The sequence below is a fragment of the Puntigrus tetrazona genome, chromosome 6, assembly GCF_018831695.1.
Source record: "Puntigrus tetrazona isolate hp1 chromosome 6, ASM1883169v1, whole genome shotgun sequence".
Lineage (NCBI taxonomy): Eukaryota > Metazoa > Chordata > Actinopteri > Cypriniformes > Cyprinidae > Puntigrus > Puntigrus tetrazona.
Window position 1 is genome coordinate 6508985 of NC_056704.1, and position 11462 is coordinate 6520446.

Genomic DNA, 11462 nt, shown 5'->3' on the forward strand with positions numbered 1-11462 from the left:
GAAGGCATGAACAACGTTCCGGTGTTACAGAGAAGTTCCATCTGATTGTCTCAGGCAGCAAATTCAGAGATGAATTATTATTATTTTTTTGTTAAGTCAAATGGGCATCGACTGCCAAATTCCTCGTGTTCATTCATCCTCATTATATAATTAACAGAGAAGCATGCTCATAGACAAATGCATACAGAATGTACTCGTTGTGGTCCTTAGTTTTCCGAGTTGATTTTTTTCTTCAAAATTTATTCTTTTGAAAATGCACAAACTAGCATAAATCAATAAGGCGAGAATATGCAGGCGAGGAAATCCATGGTTTGCCAAGGCCTTGGGTCTGTGAGTTTCAGGTCCAGGTCTGAACTGCTTCCGTACGTTGAGGATCTGACCGTCCTCTGCCAGTCCCTTTTGTAGAAGAGCGACACTTTAGGGGTCGGGTTTAGTCTGCAGCTTTCGAGACGAGCGTTCGAGGAGGTCGCTGCATATCTGCAGAAGTTGCCTAGGCAATGGCGCGGCTCCAGTTGGCAGGGTGGAGCGCAGGGTGCCAGTCACTCCTAAAGAACCAGAACTAAACTGACCTGTTCATCCTAGAGAAAAATGGTCTTTTTTTAATAGACACCAAGCACCCTCGAGAGCTATTTAAATTACAATGTACCAAAAGTGCCTTAATTTCAGCTTTTAAATGATGCAAACTAATCGTAAGGTGTCGATGCTTTCTAACTCTACTGAGGACTAGATCAAAGCAACACTTTTGTTCGGCATTCCTACGTTACGCATCTCTTTAAGCTGTCTTCCTAGCCTAGAAAATAATGCCTGGTAAGAAACGAGTCCATGGGTTAGAACGCAGTGCACCATGCTAACCTGCACAAATGATCGGCTGGCTGTGGCTGAATCTAAGATTCCCGCTGTTTACGGCAGAAGTCATGTGGAAATTTCACGGCCTGCGATTTCGAGGCTTCGGAAAAACTCCCAAGATCACGGCATGTAAGATTCCATTTCTGTAAAGAAAAGACAGCTGGCAGTAGGTTTGTGTTAAATTACTGAAATGTTCCAGTTTGTCAGCCACTTTCTCGGGGGCCTGCTCGTGGGCAATGATCACAGCATCATCCTACGTCCGCTCAAGTTATGCACTAATGACGAGGGGAAGCATGCGGTCAGGTAACATGCTGGCAATAATGACATAAAGACTAACCGAGCTCCTTGTTCAGTTCTCAGGGATCCTGTATGCGCCCTTTACAACTCTCTGATTCTCGGCCATTGCTAGCTTCACAGAATATTTGCTTTTAAGGACCAACCAATCATTTGGTTTCGAAGTTAAATGGTTGCTTGGTAGAAGTAAAACCCGCCCTTTTTGCAACAAAAGACAAAAACCGAAAATTTCAACAAGCATATTAACATGTAAAAGCATAACAACTGTAACGTTCCCTTTTCCCAGGCGGACACGATGGGCTGTGTATAAGCAGACGGAAATGCAGGCTTTGGTCAGATGGCGAAGGTTCAGGAGGGGCTAAACAAAGTTTCTGCTTTGTAGCTCGAGAGACCCTAACGAAACGAAAATGCAATGGAAGATGTATACAATTCTGGACAGAAGCCATCTTGGCTCGGTGGCTCTGTGGCTCAGGCTTGGAGGACGAAACGGGACGGGACGGGGGGGCTCAGAGCCGGTGTCGTGAGTCCTGGCTGTAGCTGCCTGGGGAACTGCGGTTGCGGTGGGGCTTGTAGGTGTCCTGGTAGGGGTCCTGGTAGCCCTGCTGCTCTTCCATGTAGTGGTGGTCTCGACCGCTGCCGCCGTGCTGCGAGCCAGAGGAGCCCCGGTTCCGTCCCTTATGCGCTCGTTCATTGTGGTAGTTCTCATCTGAGGTCATCAGGTTGCGCCGTTCGTTGGGGGTGGAGTGGTCTCCGGTGTGGTTGGCATGTCGTGTTTTTTGCCCCTGTTGGTTCTGATGTACAAGCACCACATAAAGTAAGAGTCCGCGCTGTTTTTTTAAAATAACATTTTAGCAAAGGAACCGATTTTCACTATTAACTACTTGTTTGTAAGCTTGTTTATATTTAACGTGTGTGACCCTGGACCACAAAACCAGCCACAATGTTTTTTTAGGATAGGACATATTTGGCTGCGATACAACAATTGAAAAATCTCGAATCTAAGGGTGCAAAAAAATGCTAAATATTGAGAAAATCACCCTTTGAAGTTGTCTAAATTAAGTTCTTAGGAATTTGTATTACTAATCAAAAATTATGTTTTGATATATTCATGGTAGGAAATTCACAAAATATATTAATGGAACATGAAATTCACTTTATCTTTACATGATACCCTAATGATTTTTAAAATAAAAGTGTATAATTTTGACCCATTCAGTGAATTTTTGGCTATTGCTATAAATATACTCATGCAACTTAAGACTGGCTTCGTGGTCCAGGGTCACATATTTGTTGTTTATTAGTACTTATAAAGCACGTCTGCTACATCTCTACATCTCAAAACCTAACAACTAAGCAGCAAATTAGGAGTTTATTGAGGCAAAAGTCAAAGTTAATGGTTTGTTAATAAGGAGAATTAGACCTTAAAATAAAGCGTGTGACCCTTTTTATTTAGCAAGAGTGCATTACATTGGATCTAAAGTAACTATAAAGACATTTGAAATGTTGCAAAAGAGAAATCTTTTGCAACATGAAATAAATGCTATTCTTTTGAACTTTCTTTTCAATAACAAACCCTGAAAAAATATGGCTGAAAATTCAGCTTTGCCATCACAGGTATAAATTAAAATAATGAAAATACATAAAAAAGTTGTAATAATATTTAATAGTATTACTGCTTGAACCATATTTTTGATCAAACAAAGAAAGCCTTGATGAGCATAAGAGACTTCTTTCAAAAACATTTTGAAAAGTGTTAAACCAATGTTTGAATAGTAATATGTGCATATTAAAAACTACTACTCAAACGATTTTTGATGGTTTAGTAGCGTCTTATCATTTTAGTGTCATCAAAGCTGCATGTATTTGACAAAAATACAGTGAAAAATTATATTAAGATATATTATTGGAATTTTTTTATATACTTTAAAATACAATTTATTCCTGGGGTGGAAAAGCTACATTTTCATCAGCCATCACTCATATGTTTTTGATCAAATACAATTTATTTTATACAAAATTAAACATTTTGTACATTTTTTCAATTTATTTTATTTTCAAGACACATAGGTGATTTAGCGATTTACCAAATATCTTGGTATTGTAAAAAAACAAAAAAAACAACAACAACAACAAAAAAAACTCTTTCAACACTTTATAAAAACCTATATGTGTAGCGTGTGTGTGTGTGTGATTGCGTACCTGCAAGCCAGATATGGCAGACGTAGTGTAAGGGGCCAGGGCAGCGGGGCCGAGGTTTCTGCCCAGCAGAGGGTTAAGTGGGGTACTGCTGGAGGTGTGGGTCGCCTTCCAGTACGCCTCAAGATACTCAGCCAGGTGTTCACACGCGTCTTCCAGCTGATTCTCATCCAAGATGATGTCAAACATCTCCTGTCAAGGTGAAACACGTGCACAGTCACACCACACACAAAACTGTAATCGTTTCTTCAGTTTTCTTGTTTTGTGTGTACGGGAAGACGCACCGGAGGACACTGTGCTAGTTTATCTGCGGCTACGAGCTGTACATTGAGGTGTTTACTCTGAGACTTTCCTCTAGATTTGATGAGCCGCTGGAGGACCTACAGGACAGAAGAGTTGGTTACAAGGCAAGATCGATCAGATTTGTGATTGGTCTTTTTCTAACGCAACACTAAAACCAGGACACACCTTTGGCGAGGACACTTTGACATGGACGATAATGGGTGCTAGTGAAGTCTTCATCAGCTGGGCAGGATGGTTGATGGTGTCTGCGTCCAACACAACCAGCTGGAGCGAGCGAGCTAGTTCAAATATGCGCTCAATCTCGCTCTGTACCTCAGCTGTACACGTATATCACACAAAGAGTTATCAGTCTAACACTAATAAAACAAAAATAATCAGGACGTGACTGATTTTGATATCACATTTGACGGCAGTACGTGAGGCTACGTTTACACTAGTGCGTTTTTGTTTTAAAAAGCGTACACCTTTTCCCGTTTTACTTTCACGCATTACATTTTTAACGTTTACACTATTTCGACCCTCGAAAACTGAGACTTTTGAAAATGCTGTTTTAGTTTGATAATCTGGGGTTGCGTTTCAGTCTAAAAGGACCAAATAATAACACCACGCTCATTGCTGTACCCATAGATACGTATGAGCAGGTTCCCCATTCGACCGATTTAAAGCATGTAAATAATAGGGCGCCCACCTGTACATATCTTTGGTTGTACGTGCATGACTGGTCATGCGACATGCATTTTTTCGGTTGTGTGGTGTAGACGTTTTTTTGAAACGCGGTGAAAACGGCAGTGTAGACGCAGGTCGTTTTCATTTTAAAAAACGAAAACACACTAGTGTAAACAGGGCCTCAGATTAAAGGAATATTCCAAGGTTAAAAACAACCGGTTTCCAAAAAAGTCGTAGTTAAAGTTTCTCATGCATAGCTACTTGTAATTAAAAAAACTAAATAGATAGAAAACACCAAACACTTGGCTTTGCCAAAATAATTGTGACTTAAGAAACTTCATATTCAGCCAATGAGAAAAGCGCTGCAACTTAACATGGCAAATTTCCAAATTTCACTTACACTTAAAGCCGCAAACGCCTCATTAAACGTCTCAGATACTAGCAAAAGAAGTTGAATTCAACCTGGAATATTTCTTTTTAATGTTTTTGCTCTCTCTGTGTCTTACCGAGGCTTGATCTGGTATTTGAGCGCTCGATAATGGCTCTCTTGCTGGGATTGTTAAGCACGGATCTCTTTGCCAGTGAGATATCTGCTGTCACGCGCGTGATAGTTATCCTAGGACAATAAATAAATTACCTTTATTTAGCTGCAGTGAAAGTCTTTCATCACAACATATAAGCCACCCTGTCTTCTTTATAACAGATCAGTCCGTATTTTAAATTTCTCTGTTGTGCAGGGGCATGATGAAATGTTACTGTAATCATCTATAGACCATTTTTTTGTTTCTTACCTGCCATCAAACCGGTGTTTCAAGAAGTCAAAAAGAGCTTTCTGCATCATATCAGTGACCTATACAAAAGATATAAAGTGTATTTGAATGCGATGTAGAATTACAAAAATGTGGTTTTAACGCCAAGCTACTTTTAGATATTTACAAAATATCTTTGTTTAAGAGGACAAATACAACATTACAAACCTTAATTTAAAACAAATGAAAAAAATATACATACATATATACGAATATACATACATAGAGTACACAGCATATACATACGCTACCGTTCAAAACTTAGGATCAGTAAGGTTTTAATGTTTTTAAGGAAGTTTATGCTCATTAAGGCTTTGTCCATTTAAAACGGATTAAAAAATAATATTATGAAATTTTATTACGATTCTATTTTGATATACATTAAAATCAAATTTATTCCTCTGACGCATAGCTGAATTTTCATCATCTTATAAACTTGTAATTTATATACCAAGCGGCTGCATGAATATATAGTTAAACCCTATAAATTGCCAAGGAGCTTGTTTTCTTTATTTACTTTCTCTGCTTCAACGTCTCTCCCCGTCTTTGTCTCTCACATGCCTTCGTTTTTTTTTTTCTCACCGATCCCTTCCCTCCATCACCGTTCTTCTCTCCCTTTTCTGTCTCTTTCTAATTTCAAACCGTGCTCTACTTTCTAGCGCTGACGTCTCTTGGACCCCGGAAGGTTGTTGCCGTGGTAACGGAACGGCGGAGAGGGGGAGTATGTTTTTGTTTTCTCTGTGTGAAGAGACTGGAATAGATATTATATTTTGCTGGTATCAATAACCCAAAATGCGCACACACAGACACGCAGCCAGTCATAAACAAAGAGCGCCAGCTCTGCGGCCTTGAAGGAGGAATTTTCTGTTCCATGCTATTTTATGATGAACTCGCTGATTCATCTGTAAAAACTCTCCAGATTGCTCTTTGACAAAAACGTTTTTTCTTTTTTTTTTTTTTTTTTTTTTTTTTTTGGACGACGATATGCCTCCGCATAATTTGTGACAACCCACCTCGTATCCTTTCAGCGATGGACCAACCAGCACCACGGGCCTCATGGAAGGCACAACATCATAGGGAGCCACATGTTCAGTCTGCAGATGAGATCGTAGGTGAATAACAAAGCACAGCACAGCACAGCACGTCACAATCAGTGTCGTTTGGAAGAATGAGTGTGGAGGCAAATTTGTGTTTGAAACTGTGGTGGCAGAAATATATTCTCTTTAGTGACCGGGCATGAAGTTTAGGGGACGATTCTTCCATCCACACTTACCACTTTCTGTTTCTGCTTGCCTGTAAAAAGAGGAAAAAGAAGGGAAGTCACAATAAAGTATTATCAAATGTGAGAAAGCCACTCAAGTCATTCATGGTCCACTGCCCCATGCTCACAACAAGCTGCTTGTTTGATCTTTAGCCTTACGCAGGACAGTGTTGAAGTAAAATCATCCACTGATGAATTGCCTACGATTCCGTTTTTCGGGAGACTCCTGTAACCCCACCCCATCTCATAAAAAGTCCCACCCCAGCGGCTCATTGGCTCACCTGATGACATCACATCCCCCAAACTGGAGGAGGAGCTTCCACTGGACTTACTAAAGAAATGAGCAGACAAACAGAGACAGAGATAGAACATTTTTAGTCATTGTGTCTACGCACAAGAGCGGACTACTCTCTAAAGCTCTATGTTTATTACTATAATCTCTAACAGCTAATGCACAAAACCTGGTCCGACCCACACTGATCCTATGTCAATGTCCATGAATTGATGCTGCATGTAGAATTGTTATCGATAGTCACCTGGGTTTGAGGTCAGTCATCCGATTTCAAACTGCGAGCTGGTGTCACCTAACTTACCCAGTTTTCAACAAATCAGACGTCAAACAATCTCAAAATTCTGTACTTTTGGATCATTTCAGGTTTTCCTGTAAATTGCCTCATGAACTGATACTGGGTCTCCCATCTGAGTCTCAGCCTCAGACCCACAGACCATTTGATGAATATTACGAAAATGGCAAGAGCTCTCCAAAACTGCAACCTCAAACCTAATTGGTTTCCTAGTATATTTTTAAGCCTACTTGGAAAAAAAGAAATTTGTCTGTAGTACCAGTCTTCTACGATGAACAAAGTTTGCGACGTTTGTAGCACTGAATCTCTGAAAGATATTCAGCTGTATATTCTGTTCATTTCATGTTATGCCCAATAAAATATCTATATTTATGACTAATTCTTAATGCATTTATTCAGTTACAGTTCTACAACTGCTTGAAGAGACCGTGGCACCAATATTTAATTTTTTACTAATATTTAAATTTTATTTTACTTGTTACTCTCTATTTTATTCTTGTGTAATTTAACGTTTTTCAGTCTTTAAACGTCACATGTAACGAAACGAAACAAAATGAAATGTAACTTTACATTCAGTCAACGAAATGAAACTTTTTCAGGCAGTCAGTTTAAGTGGATGGTTCTCGGCCAGAATAAAGTGCACTGTACACTGGACTTAATGTCGATACTCTAAGGTCTGGCTTTGGTTCTGCATTTCTGTAGCTAAGACATAATGATTATGAGCAGCAGTGAAAGTACAGTGAACTGTGATAAATGTACAATCCTCGGTCGAATTCATTCATTATGTGTCTGGCAAGATAACAGTCCTGATTACATAAAGAGAAAAGAAACAAAAACAACAAAAGGTGAAAATTCAGAACTGAAAAGCAAACGCACCATACCTTCTGGGTTTAATCTGGGACTTCCTCTAACGCCATGCTCACTGTTCTTAAAACCCACCACCCGTATTTCATTTCGGAATGGAATATCTTTCCAAAGCACTTTCAAAATTTCTATTGTATTCTATAATAAGACTTAATATTATTAACATGCTACAGTGTATGTTGTATCTATAGTATAGCAACCGTAGAGCATTTGGTTTTCTACACATGGAAATGGCATCAAAAAACAAGTTTTTATTAATGGGTAAAAAAATACATACAAATGAGCCTAGAAATATGTAGTAGTGCACATTTTTGGAAAACTATCCAAGATTTAATTAATCTACGATTTAGTTGATAAATAGACAGAATAGGACTAAGAGGTTGTGGAAAATCAAATGCTCCATTCAGCTAGGTAAGCATGTTCTCTGTCTGCTTACCCTTGTACACGGCTTTTCTTCTGTTCCAGCTGTGCTCTGATATTCTCCAGCTTCAAGGGACTGGGGATAAAACCAATCTCACAGCCTTCTTTCACCAGCCTCCCAATCCACCAGTCATTGTTAAACTTCTGCATATGGAGCACAGAAAAGCACGAAAGAAATAAAAGCTGGGAAAAAACTTTATCATCTCTTTGCATTTTTCTGTATTCTAAGTCATCGGCGCGTCTGAATCAGCAGTGACCTGTTCACTAATGTGCCAGCAGGCCACAGTACCTCTTTGATGTGCAGGAAGTCTTTCGCATCAAATGAGATGGCAGTTCCTGGCACAGGCACATCTTCATCCAGCGCGCCACAGTAACTGACATTTGTTTTCACGGCAAAGGCCACCGCTTTGGCCTGGAAGTTAATGTGTTTTTAATTAAAAAATGTAAAAAAAAAAAAAAAAAAAAGTACAAGAATATATATATATATGAAAGCCATTTTTTACACACTTAATGTACACCTAGTTCACCTCGCTCACTTAGTGGAGTAGAGATAAAACAAAAATGGCAGACATCTGAATTTAGTTAACATTTAGTTCTATTCATATTATACATTTTATTCATAAGTGTAATAATAAGCTGCACGGTCCACGCTGTTACAGTTGTGTCCAACCTGTTATACTGGAATTTACTTTTTTTTTATTTTATTTCGACACTCTGCTCATGTGCATCTTAAAAGTACAGTGAAATAATGACATTTCGAAAAAACAGACATATGTTGAAACAATAAACACTAAAATATGATCAATATTAGACTCTAAATCGCTATATTACTACAAAAATAATAATTTATATCACAATGTATAATGTATACGGCTTGATTTGTGTCTGCTCTGACCTTTGCCCTCTCCAGCTGCAGAGCAGCCTGTTGTTCTCGCTCCTGCCGGCCCTGACTACCCCCCTCCGGCCTCTCCTCCTCCAACGACACATCTGAATCAGACGGCCTGCTAGTGTAGGAATCAGCTGAGCCCTGTGAACAGATAGCACATACTACATTACTTACAAGCACGCAGCCTGGTCCTGGCTTTTAAAAGAGGCTTCGTCCAATCAGGGAGTTACTAATATCACGAAAATAGTATGCTCCGAGATTTCTGCACGTATGACCTCTGGCCTGTCAATATTTATTCAGCATTCAAATACTTGGCATGCCCTGATGAATGGCAGACTGAAATATCCCACTATGTGGAACAAATCATAACGGAGGAAATGTACATATAGAAGGAAAAACAAAAAACACAGGTCACAGGTCAGAATTAGGGCAAAAATATTCTCATGCAAAAATCAAATAATGATTGTTTTGGGTTAAGAGACCTTGTAAACCGCCACAATGGGCACAAAAGAGGAAAATAAGAGCCAATTTTTAAAAAAAGAGAATGACACAGAAGAGAGAAAGAGATTTACTTGTAACTGTCTCTCTAAAGATACATTTTGACCACATTCATGTATAAAAAAAGAGATTCACAATTTGGTAAAACACTGTAAATATGCTACAGTAAAAACCCATTCATTGGTTAATGGTAAATCCACTCCGCTTCTTTCTTATCAGTTATGCACATTAGGGTTCAATGTTGCATCATATGCTGTTAAAATAAATACTGCATTATTTTAGTGTCATGTCTATTAACATGATGGGGTTTTGTATTTTTGCAACACCTGTATATCGCCTTTTAGTATTTTAAATCTGTAAAAATTCTACCATATTTTCGTCTGTAAAGCTCTGGCAGTCACAGCTGCCGCTTGTTTTTTTTAAGTAGTAAATTTCACTTTCACTGTTTTCGTTTTTTCCCCCGTGCACTTGGACCATCTTCCTTGGTCATTATTCACATTGGTGTGGTCTGCCCGGGTTTTCATTGCGTCTGTGATTCTCACATTTTCCTATTCAGACGAGGCAAACACGGGTCAGCAAAAAAACCACCTGTACCTCTATTACCAGAGCTGTCAGCCACGGAGACGCATGCTTCTTAAGCAAACAGAAAAAATACACCTGTGAGCTGAAGGTGACTTCAGGTAAGCTCCTTTTGTCTACATTACAGTCTTTAAAAACAACAAATAATAATTTGTAACCACGTGTTTCGCGTGCGCTTTTTAACTCAGCTTTGTTATTGTGTGTAACATGAATATGATGTAAAATGTTGCTCAGTATTTTATGGATAAACACCAGTCGTCACATGAAGAAATAATGGTTCTAAAACCTGTACGGCGGAAACATATCAAAATGATTTGGACTGTGAGGCGTTTTGCATGATTCACCTTAAGGCATATGTCACTTTCTGAGACAAATATAAAAATACGGAATCCTAAAATAGATTAACATGCCATGAAGCATCTTCAAATGGTGAGAACAGAAACAAATTATCTTAAAAACAAAACTACGAGCCATGCATTAATTTCAACAACGTCTCTCCCTGATATTCTCTATCACCCACCAGTTATAAGCAAAGTTCATTAACTACTCCAAATGATAAAAAGATTTCATTTACAGTACTAATACTTCTCGACAGAGAATAGATACCCATCTACGCATCAGTATATCTAAATGGTTTCCTTTAAGCGTACATACCTTCACTGCTTGTTTCTCAGGACCATGAAAAACTTCACAATACACAATCTGAACATTTTCACCCGAAATCTCCAAAAAGTCCTCAGACGGCTCCATCACGTTCAAGAAAGAAGAACCCGACACCCATCAACTCAATAAAAAGCATATACCTTAAGGTATTCACACCTTCCCCTTTTAAGATAATAAAGAAGATCCAACCAGCGAGTACATCGCCTTCTAATTAATGAGAGATCCGCTCAAAGTGAAGTGAAGCTAGGAAGCTGTATTCTGTTAATCCAATTTGGAAACAACATTAGCTCAAGTCAGTGAAAAGAATGATCGGGTCAATATCGCATTAGAGAGAGAGGCAGAGAGAGAGCGAAAAAGCCTCGCAGTCGGCTAAAAAATTTCAGCACGCTGCCTATGGCAAAACACTTTTTCCCTGAAGGCAGCCGCTCCGCACAAGCTTACTTCAGCAGGGACCCAATTGAGGCCGGTGAGTCCAATCACAAAACGCCTGATTCGGGAAACAAAAAATGCACAAGTTTGCTTATCTTTCACCGCAGAAGTGATGATTGCGAGCAAAAAAAGGAAAATTCAAATGAATGGCTTTCATCCTTGAT

At 39.1% G+C, this 11462-nt stretch overlaps 1 protein-coding gene across 3 annotated transcripts in view; it reads right to left on the reverse strand.

Moving 5' to 3' along the window:
* Positions 1-507: 507 nt before the first annotated feature.
* The window catches only part of cacnb4b (calcium channel, voltage-dependent, beta 4b subunit), a 15459-nt gene continuing 4504 nt past the window's right edge, over positions 508-11462 (reverse strand). For 2 of the 3 annotated variants that reach the window (XM_043243005.1, XM_043243008.1), the window contains 12 exons: positions 9139-9270; positions 8533-8655; positions 8260-8387; positions 6657-6706; positions 6388-6407; positions 6128-6208; positions 5097-5155; positions 4812-4921; positions 3805-3956; positions 3621-3716; positions 3340-3528; positions 508-1931 (listed from right to left, as the gene is read on the reverse strand). In XM_043243005.1, coding sequence (XP_043098940.1) covers positions 1647-1931; positions 3340-3528; positions 3621-3716; positions 3805-3956; positions 4812-4921; positions 5097-5155; positions 6128-6208; positions 6388-6407; positions 6657-6706; positions 8260-8387; positions 8533-8655; positions 9139-9270 — 1425 coding nt within the window. In that variant the 3' untranslated portion in view covers positions 508-1646. The remainder of the gene's footprint in view (positions 1932-3339; positions 3529-3620; positions 3717-3804; positions 3957-4811; positions 4922-5096; positions 5156-6127; positions 6209-6387; positions 6408-6656; positions 6707-8259; positions 8388-8532; positions 8656-9138; positions 9271-11462) is intronic. The other variant, XM_043243006.1, reaches the window with a different exon arrangement.